Here is a 22,675-nt window from a genome sequence, read left to right on the forward strand (position 1 = left end):
ACAGGCTCGTCAGAACGCGAAGTTGTTCTGCTTCCATCTTCATCTGCTGTTTCACACTTGATTTCAGTGGAAGCAGAAGGTCTTCAAAGCTCCTGAAGCTTCAGCAGTCTCTCAGCACGCCGTGCTGTGGCAATGCTGCGTGCTTTAGCTCTGCAGACAAAGATTCCTATGTATGCATCCCGATACACATCGGTGCTCGCTCAGCCTACGTGTTCTAAAAGAAAGAAGGGATTGTGGCAGAGATCTGGTGTGCCATGCTGGGAGACACTCCCTCAGAAAAATGCTAAATGCTTGTGAAAACATTTCAGTTTCGTTGCTTTCCAGCAAACTATTACTGCGTAGGTAAAGAAAGAAGATAAGCTGCACTGCCCCCCTCTAAGTTATAATTACTGTTCAGGAATGCCTTTTGTCTTAGCTACCCTGGGTCAAATGTTGGCTGAGATTATTTTTTCCACAACAAATAAAGCTGGAAAAACTGAAGAAATAGTCAGCTTGGAGACACTTCATTGACAGTGTTCATAACTCACACAGTTGGAAGCACACGGAACAGCTGATTCACACACACAGAACTGATGCTGCAGAGGGAGCTCCAGAATGTGCTACTGACAGTTGGGTATGTGCAGAGAGCAGGGAAGTCAGGCAGCAGTCTTTAAACAAGGGTGTGCAGTGCTAAAGCAATGCTGACAGAGAGGTCTGGCTACGAAACTTATGCTAACTAGAAGAACATTCCTTTCTGCTAAAAGCTAACAGCTCTGTTAACATCAAAATGCCTGTGGGCTTGGGGTTGTTTTGTTTGTTTTAAAGATGAGGTCAGACAGAAGCTTTGTTAACTGTGATGAGAGCAAGAGAACAATGATTTAGACAGCATCTCCACCTCTGCTCTCCCCTTTCCTCTGCCACAAGATTACAGAGAACCAACTTAAATACTTTCCTGGGAGAAGAAAAAACATGGAAGCCAGTAGCTTGGCTCCAAGGAGGAACCAACCAGTAAACAGCGTGTCAGTATGGAAACACAGCTGACAGCAGGGCCTACGGGAATGGCAGGCAGTGTTATCTTAGGGGGATGTCTGAAATAATCACTGACCCTTTGCTAGTAGTTGAAAGGAATGTTCCTTTAGTACAGGTAAACTTCTCCAGACTGCTCAAACCATAAGCATTACCACCACCACGCTTGTTTTCTTTTGTTTTAAACACCTGCTGTCAGATGAATTAAGAAAAAGTCATGAAGAAGCAGTTGTTCTGCTCAGACTGCAGCAGCAGGAGCCCCCCACGCTGACGCACAGCTTCAAGCAGCAGCCTGGATGACCTGCAGCACTGCAGGGGAGAACGACGCGTGCATCGACAGGCTGCACAAGGCAGTTGTTATAAAACAATCCAGCAGCACAACTTGCAGTTACCAGTCAGCAATTACCACTCACCCACACTGTTTCGACTCACTTGTGCTTTCTATGCTGGGAACCACGTGAACGCCAACAGAACAGTTTGCTTTGCTGATACAGCCAGGATATTTTAACTTTCAAAATTTGGTCCTTTATTAGGCAACGACAAGTATTACAGTTCTGAAGAAAACACATCAACTTTCACTTCCAGGTATTCCTTAAAATGCACCTTTAGAACGGTCTTTGATCACCTCATAGCTACATGTGTAACATGTTTCCCAATTTTCATTAGCTTACAGGAATTGTGTGACATCATAAACAAGTTCACCTGCAATGTCAGACACTGCTCACTAAAACCACTGTCCTTTCACAGCTCAGTCCACAGTCTTCACAAGTTAACTGACTTTCTTCTGATTCCTACTATTTTTTGAGTCCCAGAGTATGATTACATTAAAATACACCAAAAAGAATAAAAAATGTAAGCAAGAAATACTGGACACTGACACAGGGAATAAATCCGGGAACCTCTGTGGAGGATGCATGGCAGCACTCATCACAGACAGGACGCCCATCAGGGTTACAGACAGAAGGAACTGTAAGACACAATGACGCGTTAGCTAGCGTTGATTTAACACCTCACATCAACAAGCTGCTCCTTCCATTACTTGGGTGCTCTGTATCCTTCAATCTACACACAGATGACACCACAGGAAAAAAAATAACTTGGCATACCTCTACCCCGACACAACATGGCGTTCCCTGCAGGACACTTCATTCAGGTATGAACATAACGTGGCTTCGTGCAAATATTTCAGTGCCACAAAGAGCTTTAAGTGAGGGCTGTAGGAATTCAAGTTACTCACCAGATTCCTGACAATCTTGGGAAAGGGCTTCAACCAAGAGACACAGCCCCGCAGGGACAGGGAGAACGGCTTCAGCTGCAGGTCCTTTGCTGAGGTCTTCTCAAATATTGCAAAGGAAGCCACACAGGCTGACAGGAACGCCAGCGTTGTCACAGCATAGGCCAACAGCAGGCCGTCTTTCAGAAGAAGAGGCAGCATACTGTTAGAAGACCATGGGCACAGAGGTGAGTGCACACTGAGCTACCTTACACTAAGTGCAAAGAAAGCAGAAAAGAACACACCAGTGCTTAATAGGATCAGGGAAGAACACTTTTAAAATGACGTGAAGTGTCTGACTCACCTGAAAGTTGATACAAGCAGAAACCACGTGGCCATAAAAGGGATTTCATTGATGATTAAGCAGACTGGTCTGAAAAAAAAGAAAAGAGACACACAGACACAGACGTGCTGAGTGAGGAAGGCCCACGGGCAGGCAGGAAGCTCTGCTGCTTCCCTGCTCCTCCAAGCCTCTCACAGAACGTTCAGCCCAGCACAAACACCTGCAGCAGGACTCAGGTACTGAGCTTACAGCAGGAAAGACCAGCACAGTTGCATTGATATATTCTCATTTACAAGCTACTCAGAACAGCAAGTGTGTATGTAACATCAGCTATATTTATAGGTGAGAAAGCAGCATGCAGTAAGTAATAAGATGAGGAAGACCAGAATGAACATACAGAAAAATAATTTACTTACACTGACACGAGGAGAATAGATTTTTCATGTACTTGAAAGGAGAACAGGAAAAATGACAATGCACAACTAACCTGAGAAAAGGAAACCAGATACATTAACATTTGTGACTGCAGCACAAAGCACTGCCTTAGGTTCTCTGCTGCCATAGACTTTGTATGGGTGTATGAGTTAAGTGAGCTGATTTCTCTAATTAACTGCTACATTTACTCCAGTGCAATTTGCAAGTACACAAAGCTGCTTCTGTAACCACCTACACCTACAGAAAACCCACCCCAAAGCACTGTTACAAGGCTTACCCAGAACTATTCAGAAAACACTTTGTGCAAAGCAGCCCCATTCACAGACCCACTGACAAGCCTCCCCAACACGTGAACACATTGCTACACATCCTCAGTCACAGCAGCAACAGCCCAGCTTGTGAACATCACTCATGCACGGCATCATCAACAGCCAGTACCCCAAACTGTTTTCAATGTGTTGGGTTTTTTTGCAACCAGAGACATGCTGGAAGATACACAGCAATGCTCAGGAAGGCTACATGTTGGCTTTAGGCAATGTTGCAATGAACTCTCAAACAGCACTTACATAAAATTAAAAATGGAAAACTACCTTATTACTCGAGCATCAGCTCCATAACATTTTGATTTCAAGGCAATATGACTTCATACTTAAGTGACAGCAACATAAATGACAGCTGATCAATTCAAAGATATGAGGAGACTGAAATGCAAACATTTGGGAAAATAGCCTAATTTTCTTTTCAAGCTACTGATGAGCTTACAATGCTCACTGTGAGTCTTTTCATAGAACTTTGCAGCCAATGCATTAAAAAAACAAGCACAAGAAAGGAAAAAATTCAACTCCATAAGAATCTCTGTTGTGTAGGGGCTCCTCAGAAGTAGATAATAAAAATACAACACTAAGCTTCCCAAAAACTGAAGCTAAGATTTTAAGTCTGGATGTAAAAGACCAGTCAGACCCTCCCAGCCACCCCCAACAGCAATATGCTTTTAAAACCACCTTTTCAGCAGAACCAACACAGCACTGAATGGCACACAGTGCTGCACGTGTGGCAGCTCTAAGTAGAACGGTTGGTCACACAGCAGCAGCCAGGGGCAGACCCACAACAAGGAGCAATTAAAAACATGCACTTACCAGTGCTAATTTAAATCCTCGTAGGGATGGCTGCACAGTCAGTTTGATACAAGTAGGAAGCAGGCTCAGCAACGTCACAGCAAAACTAAGGGATTTTGCAAGAAAATTGGTTTGAATATATGAGCAACTACTTCAGTTGTACCACGTAACCACTTCTGAAATCTCTGTGCACCTTAGGAATTTAACAGCAATCTTCAGAAATTAAAAAAAAGATAATAATAATCACTCAGGGAAACAACTACAGATGGAGAGCAGTGAGTGGTTCTCACTGGTAGAAGCGTTTTTGATAAAGGAATAGTTTCCATGAGGATTTCAGCTGCTGTAAATCAAACCCAAACCGTTCACTTCTCTGAAAAAGAACTCCAGTGTCGGAGTATTTTATATATATTTATATAATGACAACATTAAAACTTGTAATTATTGTTTGAAGAGGAAAGCACGCAGATTTTAATTCAATCCTAGCCAACCAAGTAGCTAAAGATCACTATATAAAAAAGCAGGAAGTTCTGTAGCCGTTCTCCTAACAGTACTTGGAGAGCCATTTATCACTGGGAAGAAAAACACAAAGAAAATATTTTTTCAAGATTCTAAACCCCATTTCTTATAATGCATTGAAAAAATTACTGATTTGCTAAAAGCACCATAGATGAAATGCACCTTGAGCACTTCAGCTAAGTATTACCTGAGCTTGAGCTGCGTCTGAGGTGATATTACATTCTTTATCTTTATAAGGACACTTAGGCTGCACCAAATGTTGGCTACTTTATCCTGGGGAAGAGAAGCAAACAAACAAGCAGGCAATTAGTCATCAACTGCACCACTAAAGCTTCTGGCAGAGACAGAAAGAGGGTTGGGGGAAAGGGGGACTTTTTGTTTTTTTAAACCATGAATACTGCCAAAATACACTTGTGAGTATGTATCATAATCTGAGGTGTAACTCCAATGATTCTCATTTTCAGTCAAATACAGAGTTTCAAAAAGCCCAGCTGAACAATGTTCTAATGCAAAATAGTTCTCCAGCATGAGAGCCTACGACTGAAGACACAGATCACACATCTCATGAGAACAAGGCTCAAAACCACCTGTCCCTAGAAAAACTCTGATTAAACAATGGGTGTACGAAACCTTTCCCAAACGTGAAGAGATTCTGTACACTGTCACATTTCATTACATACCTGAATGTATTTAGCTGTGCTTACTGCTTGCTAGCAATGACAGAGTTAACCACTAATAAATCAAGAAGTCTAAAGACATTAGCAGTTGTGCTAGGATCACTTTCAAAATTAAATTTGTAACTACAGCTATCATGCTCATGAAACTCATCCCTAAACAGCTGCTTGAAACACAGCTGTGTAGACATAACAGCAAGAGAGCTACCAGCACCAACAACTGAGCCACCTTCCTCATATGCTCACCAGCAATACAGAGTATGTGCTTCAAATCCACTGAGGATTACAAGTGAACAGAGGGTTTGGCAGCACCAGCACACACACTACTTAATAGCCAATCTGATTTTACAACCATCAGCATTTGTTACTGCTTCTGTAAATGGGAACCAATTCAAAGAACCTGTTACATGCAGCCCAGTATAAATTTACTGCACATTGCTTACGTGGACAATTTCTCATTTTATCTAGATTAGCATCCAGCAGGTCAGTCCCTCATCAACTCACAAAATATCTGGGCTAATATTAGACTAAAATCCCAAAGCTCTTTCAGACTCACTGGTTATTGTCACTTACAAACATTATTTTTAAACTCTGAACTGCATAAAAACGAATAGTTTTGGTCACCACACTATTAATAAGTTTCAGATAATTCCCAAGGAATAGGGCAGTTGTTTTTCAGGGGATTGAGGAGGTCTTTTGTGCACTTGTTTATTAAACAGCAACGCAAAACCACAGCATATACTGTGAGAATGCTGTCACCTCAATAAAGCACTGCCTGCAGTACAGTAGCTTCAGATTCTCAAGAAAAAAAAAAAGACAGTTGAGCTATGATTTATATCTAAAGAAGATTAAAAGAAAATTCAAGATGAGCCCAATGTGCTTTTGCTTAAATCCCTGCAACATCAAAAGAAATAAAAGTCACAGCTTCATTTCCTGAGTTCAACTTGAAGTTGAGAACTGGCTTCTGCAAACAGGACAGTAAGTTTTGTGCCATGTTAAGCAAAGCACCAACAGCACCCTGTTACTTTGGGAAGGAGCACTTCTGTACCAGTGATACTCCTGTAAACAAGTCTTGCTTTACTGGATCAAGGCTGCAGCACTCAGCACTGCGCAGTATGCAAGTGTGAACAGCCTGGGGAAAGGAAAAGAACAGATCCACGACTTCTGGGGAAAAAATTGAGGAGACTTGCACTAAAAGTACGAGTCAGGTTAAAAAGGAACATCTACACTGCACTCAAATTAGTTGGTTTTTGTTTTTAAATCCTGTCAAAAAAAGCTGAGCAGAATCAAAGAGACTGAATCTGCTAACATTTAAAGTTATATCTTCTGACACTGTCAATTACTATGGAATCCATCTCAGTGGAAAAATGTGTGGATTGAAGTATGAGTTTGATGATGGGATAAGTGTTGTCTACTCGTATAATATCCTGGAAGATGCCAGCTGAGCTGGGGTTAAATGCTGGATTAAATAACTGGCAAGAAATGACTGCTGAAGAAGCCATCTCAAATTACGAGTTCTGTGGTGTGTCTCCCACATGAAATCCCTAAAGGTCACGATGAAGGTTTCTCAAGGGATCTAAGAATACAGAACATTTGCAGCAGGGTGGGGGAGAAGAAAACATGCATGCCTCAAACAAGCCTCGGTCAATGGGAAAGAGTCTTCTGAGTACTTGCATGATTTGTTCCACATCAGTACAGAATGGGAGCCAGCAGACAGCAAAGGAAACCACCACTGTCCCTGCTAATTTAATTAACAACAGTAACCTGCAATAAAGAGAAAAGTTTGCATCAGAGACGATAAAGACAGCTACTGGTAACAAAAGTCAGTTCTTTCTTTATAAGTTAAGTCTTTTTTTAAAAAGAGAACTGAAGGTAACCAGCCTGAACAAGAAGAGGCACCAGTACCACAGGAAAAGCTCATCATCCCCAGATTAGCAAGAACAACTCCATGAGAAGCGGAGAGCTACTGCTGTCCATCTAATCTGGTTGTCCATCGGGTTGCCCATCATAGCCCACATTTAATCTAGCAGACAGAAGGCAGAGTCCTGAGGAGAGACAGCTGAAGAGATTTTGCTCTCTTTACGTGGAAATACTTCATGTAGATTTCAACAAGAAACGCTTGTTTTGCGGGAGAGGAACACATTAGGACAGGGTATCTTCCACTAGAAATCAATTCAGCAATGAGAACACAAAGAGAATCACATTCTCAGTGCCAGGCTGCCTGAGTGTATTCTTAAGCAAAATCAAATGCTTTACAGCCACTTACCCCTTTCCTTTCAGTCCCTTCTTGAAACATTTTCCAAGCAAATAGCAAAAAAAAGGCAGAGAATGGTAGAGTTCCATTTGCTTATAATTTAAGGCCAAGCAAAATGCTACCGACCCCAGAAGGTCCCAGTCATAAGACAAGCAGAGCACACCCCACAAGGCAAATCCAAGGCTCACTGAGTTGTATATGTTTTTTTTATGTTAAGGACAAGATGCACATCTCAGTACTGGAAATTAGTAATGAGTGCCCTGAGGGACTTGTAAAATTACATGCAAAGTAAGTTGCTCCTGGTTTTAAAAACCACATTGTCAGTTGTGGTTATTTTCATCAGAGAAATACTTCTATTTAAAGCCTTTAAAAAAAAATACTTCTAAGACTTAACTCAAGAATTACATGGGCAAAAATGAGAACAAATCTTGCATTTAAGTTAATTATACAAGTAACACGTTGTCAGTCAACCAAGCTTTGAGCTGAACTAGTAACAAAATGCAGTGAGATCCATCAGAATAAATGTTTCTTCTATGGAATTTCCATAATTAAAGCTTTCACGAGCCTCTCCTCTCACAAATATACTTAAAGAATATTCAAGTGTTGGTATGTACATTGTGTATCCTTTACCTCCAGGACTGCTGTACGTATGTGAGATACAATATTACATGCACAATGCACCCTCATCCACCAGGAGATCCCTTAGTGGCTAAAACTGCACAAACCATGAATAAGAGTAACTAAAAGCAGAGACATCCCTTGGATTTTGAAAACAGGTTCCCAAACTCAGCTGGAGGCTGAAAGTTAGTTACAATTAAATACAACAGAAGACAAAGCTTTGTCTCCTACCCTTACTCTCATACCACGGCAGAAACTATCAGATATGCTCGTGTTCTCTATCCTGTTTTCTCCTTGTCAGTAGAAGTAGCCATAACAACGCATTCAGATAATCTCAATTGTTTTCAACCCACTCAAATTTCCCATCCAAAATCACCACAAATATTTGAGATCTCATCAATTTCACGCTGACAAATTGTTAAACCGACAGCTGTGATCTTTAAGGGATGTGCAGCAGCAGTTAAGGTTAAGTAAACCTATTGACTTCCTGGGAGCTGGTGACAAATAGTAAAGTTATTCACAGTCATTGGGCTGGAAGAGACCACAGGAGACCGTGCAGTACATCACTCTGCTCTACCTATGCCATTACTGATGTCACACATCTTTTCTTAAGGAACTTTGTGCTGCAGATTCCACAGCTTCTACTGACAACCTATTCCAGCACATTAGTGTGATTAAGGTTCGAGATATTTATGTATGGATTTGCAAACCAAATATTCCCTAGGTTAGCCTACAGACATTACTGCTTATTCCATACACCATAAGAGACACGTACAAACACACACACAAAAATCCTGCCAAGCAGATTGTCTTCCTTTTTTTTTAATCTCTCTTACACATCAGAACTAAACCCTGGGCCTTCTACTGTTCTACCAGCTCCTCTCATCTAAGATGAGCTGCATTCGTCCTATTCCTGGCTGTACATGATGCCTGTTTAAAGATGATCTATATCTTTAGGTCAGGTCAACAACAGAATATCAGAATTCCTGAACTGTAACTCAAATATCTAATAATAATATGATTTTTCTTTTTCCTTTCAAGAGCTTCTTTCTGAGATGCTTTGCCATCCCAAGCCCAAAATGTATTTTTCTTGGAAGAGAAATCCAAATTAGTAAATTTGTTTAGCTGATGCTGAGATTTCATCCTTTAAAATACTTCAGTGCCCACATTTATCACCTGCAGGACTGTGTCCCTCCGTGAGCTGCCACTGAGCAGCACAGCCTGGAACAGCCAGCTAACATTTACTTGCTGATGGGCAAAGCAGGCATAAGAACAGAAACATTAAGACCCACCTGTGGGGGTGTCTACCACCAACACTGACTAATTAGCTCCGCTAATTAGGTCCAGTGACACAGCTCAGATGCCTAACTCCTAAATGGCTAAGCATTATGCAACGTGCATCCAGCCCTGAGTAACTGCAAGGACAAGATGGAATGGCACGTCTTAGAGAAATGAACATTTGACACTACTGTGCTTGACGTGCTCTTCTGCTCTCAAAAAGATCTCAGGCGATTCCTTTTCCAAACAAATCACAGGAGCACAAGCCATCCTTCTTTTCAGTCATACTACCATTGACACTTTCAGCAATAAAGTGACTGACAGAAATACAAGCTTGAGGCACAGAAAGAACATTATTTGTGTTTGGATTGATTTGTCCCAATGGCAACTCTTCATCTCCAATATATCCCAGACATACAGTTTGCTCTCCAGTTCTGCTCTGTGGTAGGCAGAGGCCCCTCAGACGAAATCATCTGCCTCCCTCCCAGCAAAAGACAACTACTGAAAGAACAGCATTACTTCATAAATGCAAACTCCCTTCACTTCACTGCAAAAAAAGGATACTGGAAGTGTCCATGGTCAACAAGAATGAGGCCTGGATAAAGAAGTATGCAGAGAGCACTGGAAACCTGAACAGAAGGATCAAAAAAATAAAGAAAATAAGCTTAAGAATTAGACATAAAGAACTTATACTACAACTCCAATAGATAAATTTGCCCCTCCATGGTGCATCCTAGATGTAGGAATCTTTCTCTCCAATTAATCTTCTGTCAGCAATATTTTGAGGAATAAAAATGGGTACAGAATTTCCATAAACAAGAAAACACTGAACTGAATGAAGCCCAGCCTGCTCTTTGCCAACCAGCTCAGAAATCCCCCACTCCCATCCTAAGCCTCAAAACCACTCCAAAAACGGGAAGACTTTTTATTCCAGAAGAAAATTGGTTCTGCCACAAGCAGGGTGCAAGGCACAGCAGTTCAAACATCACAGCTCAAATCTTGTTTCTACCAATCAAGCAGTACATTCAGAAAGAAATACAACTCAGTAGTTCGTGGCTACTAAACTTTAGTAGCAATAACAAGATGCACTGAAGACTTTAAAATAATTGCTGTAAAATAAATTAATGGCTTTTTTTCTTCACTGAAAAGTTGCTAATATGAGCTATACAGATTGTCATTGGTTTTATGTGAATTGACACCAGTGCTCTAGACATTAACTCTCACCCTGTTCAATTTCTATCATTTTGACACCATGGCTTTTATTTTTTTTGTCTTTTAATTACACAAATATCAGATACTTGCCTTCTTCTTAGTAGATGTTTCCTTTAAGGAACAGCAATATAAAATAACTGCAGGAATATAAATCAGCAGATCAGCAACAAACACTGAAAAATAAAGATAAAGTTCACATTAGAATCCCCCCTCATAACTCATCTTAACACAATTTATATTGCCTATGTTCATCTGGGCTGTGAATATTTTACTGCTTGGCTTTAACCTTCTGATGTTCCACATCTTGTTTGCATCCCATGTAAAAACTCAGAGTGCTGGAGTCAGATCTGTTGACTACCTTTGGATGTGGGCTTTGCAGCTGTATCTTAATGTGAAAACTCCACATTAGTCACTCAAGTCACCTGAAGCTCAAGAGGCAGGCATTACAGTTTCAGCTGAATATGCTTTTCCATTGTCTTACATTGTATTGCAGTACGTTGTTGTTTCAAGGATGGCTCAAATTTGGCAGTCACACTGCATCTAAATATTTTACATAAGACAGTGCAAAAATATAGGCAAGCAAACATTACAATACCCAACAGTTCTTCATTAGAATAAACAGAGTCATTACACTTTTAAAGGACAAAAAGAAACTGGTCTAGATAATGTTCCTAACACTAACATTTCTGATGCCCAAAGGCTGCTGCTTCCATGTGTTCAGCTGTCCTGACTTCTGGCACAGCCTCAGTCAATAATGGGGCACACTGCAGTTCCTCACATGCCGAAATGAGAGAAGGCATTCTTAATTCTCAAAAGAAATCGACTACAACTAGATCCAATGAAGCTTTTTTTTTTTTTTTGGTCAGAATATATAGTTCAAAGCCATAAATGTATGTAACAAGCTTTAGATTATAAAAAAAACTCCAACTTATTTTTGTGTTAGCTACTATGGACGTGGCCAAACAGACTAAATTAGTGCCTTGGTTTTCATAATCTGCCTACAGCAAGTAGTTGTAAGAGGGCCAGCGAGACAAGAACCAGCAGGTTCATCTGCCCAGGATTACCTCAAAACCAGCAGCTGAATTCTTCTTGATTGTTGCCTTAAAAGCTTAAACTTGCATTATTTCTATAAGCAGATTTCAGAAAGTGTGCAATTATTCCAAGAGGAAAAACACACTTTGCTTTTTTTCATCACAGGCTTTAGAAGAAAATGTTTATAAAGGCATCAGTTATTCAGTATAATAATAATTCTGTAGATTTAAGCCACAATTAAACAAATATACCCAAGGCATTAGCAAAACAAATACGCTGACACTTAATATAAAGGTGTAACAGGAACAGCTGACACTGAATGTTCTGAATTATTTTAATGCATTATTTTAATGGCTGTTGTTTAAGAAGTGTTTAATCAGTACTCCTGGATCTATCAGTGGTTCATCAAGTGAGTTGATTCCAGAATTAATACAGACCATTTCAAGGATAATTAAGTTTTAGAGATTTTTTTGTTTCAATTCAATCGATTATTAGAGACCAGACTGAGAGGCTCATGAAGTACAGAAAAGTTATTGATGAACAGCAAGTTCTGCCACTGTAATCAGAAAGCATTTTCTGCAACAGTATCGGTACCTGAAGCAAAGGACAGGTTTAAAATGCTAGGAAACAGTAACAAGGTAATTTGGCATCTGGTGCTCTGAGAACAAAAGCCCACTGGATGCACTGTTTGTTGTCCTTTTGAAAGGAAGATTAATTCAGTTACTTACATTCTTTTTCTACCCTTATCTCTGTCAGAGCAGTTTGAAAGAATCAAATGGTCAGAAAAGTGACTGCATGGAGGTGACATCCAGTATAGAAGTACTAAAATATACTTCTACTTTTTATTAACAAATTTATTTCAACCATTAAAAACCATTAAAAAAAAAAAAGTGATATCTTTAAAACATCAAATATCTCCCACTGCCAGGTAAGGTATAAAAGCTCACAATAAAGACCTTTCAGCAAAGCCACCCAAGTCGAAGAGCTGAGCAACTGGTGAAAACAGATGTATGAAATTAAGCATGCTAAATTAATAAGCCAGACCGAACTGTGAGCATCCTACAACCAAAGGAAATATCATTTTCCTACCTGTTGTACGCATAAATAACTTATGTGACTGACTCTCATAGCCCCGAGATGCGTGGAGAGCAATCCAATCAGGATTTATTAACTTTGCACTGTAAAACAAAGTACAGACACATCAAAATGGAGACAGTTCTCATTTCCCTTTACACTCCTTTCTGTAATAAAGATGACACGCACAGGAGCATATTCCAAGTATTAAGATGAATGAGAAGAAATATTTCAAAAAGCAATAGTGATCAATGAAAGGTTTTTGTCACCACTAGATCTGCTTATGCTATAGAATTCAGCTATTAAAAAGAAAGGGAATGCACTATTTATTAGGACAAGCTAACTACCTTCAGTCTAGTTCCACTGACTTTTAAAAAAACAATTGTAAATACCTTCCATGCTTAAGTATTAAATATAAACCATTTACAGTTCACATAGATGCCCCACATAACTGTGCCTGTGCACTTTAACCTACATTCTTATTCCATAAGTCTCATTCCAACGACAGTAAAGCTCTTGTGGAAAAAGTATTCCAACAACAGAATTCTATTTACATGATATCCAGTCATCAAATGTCACCCAGGCTCTCAATACAAGAGAGGTTTCCCATGCAGCGCACTCAACTTTTTTTCTGTACATCACTGATCCAACAGCTTCCAAGGAAAGACTAAAATTCAAGTCGTATCAAAATCTGATGAAAGTTCAGGGCCTGGCAAAATAACAAAACCCTTCGGCTCCTCTCACAATAATTAAGAGACAAAAATAGCAGCATTGGCCTCAAGCAACAGGGATCCCCATTTTATTTATTTCCCTGGCTTTAAAGTAGCAAACAATGCTTTCCATCTCATCAGTCTGATAGCTCTCAGCTCCTGTTCTCACTCCTCAGGGAGGAGAGAAAAGAGGGAAATTGGTGTTTTGCATTCTCCACTGTAGGAAATACTTGAAATAATGAACTTACACATAAGCACACAGAAAGCTGTGATAGGCAGTAAGAGGTGGATAATCAAGGCCCCAGTACAGCAAGTTGTTATCACTTGTATTGAAGTACCTAAGGAAAAAAATTCCACGTACATAAATAAATACATGCACAGGTATAAAAAGAATCATAGAATCACTCAGCTAAGGATCTACATTTCCAGCTTTGCTTTTGCTCGAGGAAAAGACTGAACATTACACCATTTTTTTAATTTTTTTTTTAATCAATGTACTCAAAATTCACAGATGTTGCTGACTTCCTTTTAGCTGCTTTACTTTACACACAAAAAAATCTGAAGCAACAAAACAAAAGCCATTCAAAATGCACTCATTTGTGTTTGCAAAACAGAAGACCTGAAAACCAAACTACTCTTGGAGCTTCCTTACCTGAAGAGGAAAAAAAATCCTTCACGAGTTGCATTTGATAAGAATCCAGAGATTTAAGACAAAGCCTGCACAAACTCAGTATCTCCAGCTGTAGATATTTATGTGGAAGGTTTTGCAGATCCTCATCTCTATCTACAAACACAACCTATACGTCTCATGTATGTTGATTATCCCAGAAGACAGCAGTCAATTTGCCAAAAAGGAAATAGGAGCAATGCAATTAAACAGAGATTTCAAAAGAATGGAAATTTACTAATTGTTTCTCTTATAATAGTCCCAGGTTCCTCCTTTTTCTTCCTGGACTTGGATGGCACATTTAATAAGCAACAACCATTTCTGAACAGTTGAGATTTACCTGCCACTCCTGCACTTGTGTAACTTACAAAGCTGAGAACTGCTTCTGCTCAACATACCAACACTCTGAAAAAGCCTCACTGGAAGTGATGCTGCTGGAAAACAACTCAGCAGAAGTAAAAAAGGCAATATCAAGCTGTATCATAGGTAAAGGCCAACACAGACATGGAAGAAAGTATGGCACACCAGGTTTAGTGAGGCAACTCCATCAGCGTGAATGTAGGAGCCAGGAGGCAAGGAAAGTTTTAGAAAGCAAACCAAGTGAAGGCAGTAATGCCTCCTCAATAGCCAACAGGTCACGAATCTCAAGCAGTTGTGTCAGCCACAACCACTTCACCTGCTCCTACCTCAGAGGAGAACTCAGGAAGAAGACATGAGAGACACAAAGAAAAAGGATTTTCCTGTTTGTAATTCCCTCATGCCAGCATTTCTATGGAAGGCTGACAGCAGCTAGAATTCAGTCACCTCCAAATGAGAAACAGGGCTTTATCCAAGAAAAACAGACATTACAAACATGTGGCATCAGATCCTTCATACCTTACAGCAAGAAAGACTTACTAGTCTATTCTAACTACCAAGGCGCAAGCTCTTGCATTTTCCAGTTTCCCCTTTCCAACTCAAGATTTTTGACATTTATTATTCTAAATGATGTTTCTTGAATTCCTTATGAGCTGTCTGAAATATCTTATGAACTCATGATAAGTCATATTTCTTCGAGCTGCATCTCTGGTTCCTATTTTACCATTCAACATTGCTCACACCAAAGCAGCTCTGATTCTTCACACAGATTTTAGCAGCCTGCCACTTAGTGGAAAGCTTTCCAGTTAAGTCGCATGCTGGTTTTGTGATTTTACCTTCTGTAAACTCATAGCTCCAACAGAAACCCAGTAACACTTAGCAAAAACCAAACAAAAAACCCTTCACAGATTCAATTAGCAGTATAAGACATTTTAATAAGAAAGGATGCTTTTTACATAGCTGTTAATACATAACGAGAAGATCTAAAGATACAAAGCTACTTAAATTCTTACTCTGGCATTTAAGAAAAATGTTTTTTGAATCATTGGAAACACACACGGAATATGCAGCTATGTTACCCATGCAGGTCTGTGCAATGGTAATAATGACAAATTCTGTGGGGGAAAAAAAGATCAGGAGATCTAAAAATCTGATAGGACTGCATTCTCATAAGAGAACTGCTCTATTTACTTAAATAAATGTACACAACATGCTTGCTGAACAGAGAGCTTTTCTAAATACTAAGCAAATAATACTAGAAGTGATTCAAATCTCAGCCTCAAATCTGAACGTTTATTTTCTCCATGTACCAGAGCAGCATCTCTTGGTACATTCATTTCTGTAATACAGGAGGGGAAAGAAAGCTCTGCTTTCTTCTGCAAAGCAATCCCTTGCGTGTCAGCTGAAATGTCCTTTCCAAACTCCCAAGACAAAGTACCACTTCACTGCACATTTCTGTTTCCAAAGCGGCCCCAATCTGAAAAACTTCTGTCCTAAATAAAACAAAGACCCAATACAACAAGACGGCGATGCCCAAGCGGCAGCCCATGGGCTAAACCCAGCCTGCAACCCAGCCTGCAACCCAGCCTGCAACCCAGCCTGCAACCCAGCCTGCAACCCAGCCTGCAACCCAGCCTGCAACCCAGCCTGCAACCCAGCCTGCAACCCAGCCTGCAACCCAGCCTGCAACCCAGCCTGCAACCCAGCCTGCAACCCAGCCTGCAACCCAGCCTGCAACCCAGCCTGCAACCCAGCCTGCAACCCAGCCTGCAACCCAGCCTGCAACCCAGCCTGCAACCCAGCCTGCAACCCAGCCTGCAACCCAGCCTGCAACCCAGCCTGCAACCCAGCCTGCAACCCAGCCTGCAACCCAGCCTGCAACCCAGCCTGCAACCCAGCCTGCAACCCAGCCTGCAACCCAGCCTGCAACCCAGCCTGCAACCCAGCCTGCAACCCAGCCTGCAACCCAGCCTGCAACCCAGCCTGCAACCCAGCCTGCAACCCAGCCCTGGGAACGCCCAGAAATAACGACTGCTGTAACTCTGAACTTTGAGTACATGCAGTTCTGCCTGCAGAGCGGATCAAAGCTGCCAACTCCATTATTACATCTCTCCATTATCCCAGCTCTGGCATAATGAGAGGCTCAGGCGTCCCAGAAAGAGGAAAATAAAATGATAATATAGGCTCTATATTGCGAATCCCACAGTCACGTGCAAAGTTCCATACAGCAACAAGCTTTTAGGACTGTCCCTGCATATTTACAGAAATAGAGTTGAATTCATCTTCTATTCTGTAGTGTTCAGTTCAAAACAAAGTTGGAGTTTCACAGCAATGAATATCACCAGTCAGAATATCCTCCAGAAAGCTAGTATCTAGCAAGCCAAACTTCCATATTTTGGCTTGCTTATTTTGTGAAGAAAACAGTATTTCAGCCTAAGAACTGGGTGATATTATGCCACTAGAAAAGTATTTTTAGAATAGTTCTGAGAACAGCAAAAGCTACGGCCGACATGACAGATGAAGGTACATTTAATGAGGTGTAAAACAAAGTTTCACTCCATTTACCCCTTGGTAACCTGAGCTATAACATAACAGTACTACGTACCACTGCCTGATGGGTAAGTTGTAAGTAACTTCTTGCCAGTGTCTCTGAGCTTCATAGTCTCCATACATAGGTGGTTTTCCTGCACCTAAAAATAAATAAATAAAAATGATTACAATACTTATGAATTTATTCTGTTTATACATGTCTAGAGGAAAAGCAAACTGCATTTGCATATTCTTACAACGCTAATTTTATTCTGCGCTCTCCTATTACATTTGACAAGAAAAAGAGACCTAATCTGTTCCACAGTCTAACAATTACAAAAAAAGCTTCACGTGTTCCTTTGGCTTTCTGGCTATATCCATGATGAGCATTTATCAAGATATCCCAGTGTGAAGAACAGCTTTCTCACCTGACACAAAAAATCATTACCAAGTACAGATGAGAAACGTGGCACTTTCTCTGCAATAAGAAAACATTCATAGCAGCCATCTTACGCCCATTTTGTACCAACTACATTTCCTCCGTAAGCAACCATAGACAAGGCTTTAGCCGTGGTACCTCGCTATTGCTTTTGTAATTAACAACCAGCCTTATTTTTAAATTCACTTAGAAGCAGCACCTCCCAAAACCCCCCCAGTTCCTCTCCCTTTCCTCTATTACTTTGTTTGTGATGCTACCAAAAAAATCACATATGCTGTTCCTTACCTCATGATTCTTAGTAGTTAACACAAACCACTTATTAGATCAGCACACAGAAATTGGCTTAGAATATTTTTTCCATACAAAACTTCTAACTGTTCCACTTTGGTTTACAGGAATTCTCTCTCACACTTTCCAAATGAGTGATTGTCAGATAGCAATTTGCAAAGCAAATTATGTTCAAGGATACTTTTCACACACGCGCACATAAAACTCTACAGAAATCAAGAGCTTTCTTCCCATGGAAAAAAGCTTTATCAGTGCAAATACTTCAGCTGCCCACTCAGCAACGATTCCTTAACATCAGCCTAACTCTGGTAATGGCAGAATGTTAAGCATCTTGTATCACAGTTTATTTACTTCTATTAACCTCTACTTACTGAGAACAGAAACTGGACTGATTGTACTTCCATCAAAATATCGACACTAAACAGACAAAATTTAAGAGTTTCTTTACAACACAGGAAAACTACCCATCGTTTTTCCCCATGATCCAAGTCTGTGGGAGCCACACAAGCTCAGATATCTTCTGCTTATTTCTGAGTAGTAGAGAGAATAAATCTCCACTAACTTAGTCCTGAGCAGGAGACAGATTATTTCCACTATATGACACATGCAACTAGAAGTTTCCTGAATCAGGGAGCTCACTGACCAACAGGACTCATACCAGTCTCCTTTCTGGAGCTAAAATCTACACGAACCTGTCACAGCATTTCTAAAATAGAAAAAATGTGTTGTCCAGATTTTTGAGTCTATGTAGCACACATACACAGACAGTTTCCCTTCTCCAGGAAAAAAAGATATACACGCAAAGAAATTAGTTCATTTCAGAATGAAGTGAAATGCTTTTAATTCACAGTGGTCTTAATCAGTTCTGTTATTAACAGAAAGCAAGCTGTTAAAGGTCCGATGCTGCCTCTCAACACGAGTATCAAGCTTCTACTCATTTAGCATGAGCTTCGTAACTGCATGAAAATCTCAGATACACAAAGCTTAATTTTTCTCAGTAATTATACAAGACAGCTATTCTAAGGTCATCATAATTAGTGACTGCTCAAAACCAGGCATCAGTTATCTGTTTTATCCCCATCGTGACCCTAATTCTAGCCAGAGATCCAAAACCATGCTAAATAGCGAGCAGCAACAGAATGGAAATGGAAGCACAATCCAACAGAGCCCAGTAGAAGAGGGCAGAATGATCCTCCCTCCATCTGGTCAGCCATGCGACGCACGGGTTCCGAGTGTGCTGAATCAGCACTCCAAGCAGAGCCTGCCTCTGAACACAAGGACTGCTGCTAATCCTTTCTCAATTATATTGCACTCAGTGACAGAGAGCAAAAAGGGACCGCGTCAGTTTAGACATCATCCTGGCCCATTTCTTTCCTGCCCCCACTAACTCAAGGTTTATTTTGTGTGAAGGAAATCAAAGCAGGGTGATGGCAGGGAGGAATTCTAGCATGCTTCTGTATTTGACAGCTCCAACATTCACATTAATTTTCTCCCCCCAGACAACGTTGAAAGTTAAACAAGCGCTTTGATAATTTGCTGGATTGGACTGGATTCAGATTTTCCTATTCCAAAAGAAGTTATATGGTCACTGTGTATGAAATAAGAGTGTGCATACAGACACATGAAAAATAGAGAAAAACGTGTTTTTTAATTCAGTCCCTATTTTAAGACTCTCAGAACCTGGGTTGGTTTGTAATTCTTTTCAACTCGGAAGAATCCAGTCAGTAATGAAAACATGCACAGCACAACAGAAATTTACTGTCACTCAGCAACACAGAGATTGCCTCTCTGCACACGGATGGGCAGAAGAGAGCCTGCATCACAGACCTTTTACGAGGGCATTTTCAGAAAGCAAATTAAAAATAACTATGTAACAAGTCACACGTGCAATTTATCTTCAAGCAAATCCCTGCATGTAAGTAAAAAACTCAGGAGTCACCAGTTCAAAAATCACTTTGAATCTTACTGAACAGCTCAGGGGTGAAGTTCCCAATTGCCTTAACAGCAAACTAGAATTTGACTGAGCTTGTGATTCTTTTAGCTGATGGGGACTGAACGTAACGAGGCATTTAAAAATACAAACCCGCAGAGAGATCTTTGTGCACGTGTATGCACAGCGCTGAATGCCACCGAGAGGTTCGAAAAAACTTGCCAGCTCTTTGCAAGCATTAGGAGATGGGGAGGAGAAATACTCATCTATTAAAAGAATATAGCTCTAGTTCATGTTGTAAACAACCTTAAGTAAGTATAGCTACGGGACACAGCGCAATCACTCACTTTGTGTCACCTTTATACCATCTTCATTATCACCAGCACAGTTTTATCTAAATATAAGTTAAGGTTACATCTGTTCTAGAACTTAAAGGACAAGATTAAACAAATTTATGGCTGAACTGTAGTAATACACTGCAACTACAGGAGTGACAAAGGCATAGGAGGGGACAGCCAGCCATTCCTTTGCTGCTCCCAAAGCATTAGTGACCCTCCCTGCACCCCCCACGCAGCTGGGATATGTATCATTCTGCTTATTCTTACAGCCAAGCTATTACACCAGCCTTAGGCAAATAGGTCCTAAGCCACAGCAATACTTGAGGTAGCACACTGCTTCCTACTTATTATTTCCTACCCAAGTTTACTTTAATTTACCACAAGCTCCATAATTCACCTTCAAATGGTTGTGCTACAGACTGTGAACAAGAATTACCTGAATAAGAACCAAGCGATACAGTCCAGCGTACAGTAAGTGCCAGTAAAACAGTAATTGTCATTAAGCTCCACTTCTCCATAGCTTCTCTTTGTAACAAGCCAAAGGTACCTGAAAAAACAAACAAACACATAGCTACAGCACCATCTGGTTTTGTTTCTTAGCCATTTAATGGCACTACTGACAAGTTCTCCTAATTCTGAGCTAGGAGATCTGACAACCACATAAAAACAGCAATAGGAGAGTAGAAGACTTCAAATTGCTTTGAAGAACTCAGCTATCAGATTGAATCTATTCTGTACATACATGTATGTAATTAAGCTTCACCTTAATAAGTTCTGCACAGTCTGTTATACACACAAAGCATGTTTCACCTGGGACAACAGAAAGTTAAGTATCTTCAATAGCCCATGAACTGGTATTTGTGCCTGAAAGAGGAAAGCGCCTTCAAAGAAACGTGTATACAATCCTAGATCAATAAAGTAGGGGGAAAAAAGGACTAAATGTTAACAAGCACACAGTTTAAAGCAGTGAATATATGGTATTAATGTCAATTTCTGGAGTAAAAACAGCATAGCTGAGTTACAGAAAATGGAGGTCTAGTAGAAAATTCTCTGCTGGCTTAAAGTTATTCCAAAATCATACAGACAGAAATGTTGATTCTGCTACATGCATCAACCTTGGAAAATGGCAATGTTGCCCTATTAAAAAAAAAAAAAAAAAAAAAAAAAGCATAAATGAAAAATGCAAAATTTGACTCAGAAGAGTCAAAACTAAAGTTCAGCCTCTCAGAAAAAGAAAAGAACTAAAATAAAAGAAACTGTTCTAAAGTTGACAGTGAAAATAACAGTACATCTATTGGGTGTCTTTCAGCTGTACCAGCAGCACCATCCCCTCATGTCAGTGAGGCACTGTGGGGCAGGGGACAGCTGGGCACAGCTGCCAGGGCCTCTCCTTGCTAAAGAGGTGACAGCCAGCTCAAATGAGTGCAATATAGTTGACAGTGCCAGAAAAAAGGCACTACCAGGCTGTCTCACTAACAGGAAAGCAACATCACAAGACGTGTCCTGCTCAAACTAAATTCATACTTATCACTTGTGGAAAGCTGGGACCCCCCAGCACGGAGGGGAAATAAAGTTCTTTGAGCAATACAGGTCTGTGACAGCAGCAGGTCCCCATCTATAGGCTGAAATGTGAACGCTGATCTTTGTGCGCATCCTTTGCTACACCTTGCTGGAACAGCACAGCCATGCTGATCTGAACACAAAATGCTGCAACCCTACGCACGTTTCATCATCAGCCAACTCTGACGATCCTTATAATATCCTTCCCTGCCTCCTTTTCCCCTTCAGTAATTATCCCATACTTCAAGAAGCCAATGCTGTGCTTTAACCAGGTGGCAAAGCAGGGATATTTAACCGCTGCTACCCCACAGAGCTCAGCGCTCAGGGAGGTTCCAGGAGGCGGCCTCAGCTCCAGCTTTGCCCCCTGCCTTTGGAGCAGCACCTGAGGGCGCCTGGAGACAAAACAGCGCCTTTAGGCACAAAAAAATCCCTGTCATCGGGGCAAGGAGCCGGCGGCCCTTCAGGCGGTAATAGGGGAGATGCCGCCGCACGGCTCAGCAGCGCCCTTCGCCCCTCAGGAACGTGCACCAAGCTGAGAATTCCTCTCCTTTCAGCGACACCGCTTACCCAAAGGCCCACCGGGTTCCCTCCTCCCTGTCAGGCGTTCAGCTCTGATACATTCATTCCTCGCACCCGCCCCGCATCGCCACGCTCCTCCTCAGCCGACACGCGGGCACGGATCGCAGCGCAGACCCTGCCCTGTCCTTCCCGCCGCCCGTCCCGTCCCGCCGAGCCCTGAGGTGACCAGCGCGCGCCTCCCCGCTTCCCGCCTTACTGGACACAACGGCCGCGCGCGCGCGCTTCCGCGTTCGAAAACGCTTCCGGCCTCCTCCAGGCCCTAAGGCGGCGCGGGGGGGCGCAGTGCGCATGCGCTTGAGCCTGGCGCCTGCGCAGCTCGGGTCGCGGTGTTGGCGCTGAGGTGGCCGCGGGCCGCTGTGGGGCTGTGAGCGGCTGCGGGGGGGGGTGGTGCTCGGAAGCGGTTTTTTTTTTTTTTTTTTGACAAATTATTATGATTCTTTTCTTGTTACAGAAGGGAAGTGGCAGCAGGAGGGTTTGTTCTTCGCAGAGCCGGAGCTCGGGATGCAGCT

General features: G+C 41.4%; 1 protein-coding gene across 1 annotated transcript; it reads right to left on the reverse strand.

Annotated features, from left to right (window-relative positions):
- Window positions 1–1,525: 1,525 nt before the first annotated feature.
- ALG6 (ALG6 alpha-1,3-glucosyltransferase) lies at window positions 1,526–22,460 on the reverse strand. The gene is made up of 15 exons (XM_048944459.1): window positions 22,363–22,460; window positions 20,464–20,574; window positions 17,109–17,193; window positions 13,728–13,817; window positions 12,785–12,873; window positions 10,754–10,836; window positions 10,016–10,080; window positions 7,568–7,753; window positions 6,930–7,065; window positions 4,815–4,900; window positions 4,133–4,217; window positions 2,978–3,048; window positions 2,583–2,651; window positions 2,243–2,441; window positions 1,526–1,972 (listed from the first exon to the last, which is right to left on the reverse strand). Exons 1-15 carry the CDS (start codon window positions 22,454–22,456, stop codon window positions 1,775–1,777), a joined length of 1,647 nt encoding a protein of 548 aa, XP_048800416.1. The 5' UTR covers window positions 22,457–22,460; the 3' UTR covers window positions 1,526–1,774.
- Window positions 22,461–22,675: the final 215 nt, after the last annotated feature.

This window comes from Lagopus muta, chromosome 5 (assembly GCF_023343835.1).
Source record: "Lagopus muta isolate bLagMut1 chromosome 5, bLagMut1 primary, whole genome shotgun sequence".
NCBI lineage: Eukaryota > Metazoa > Chordata > Aves > Galliformes > Phasianidae > Lagopus > Lagopus muta.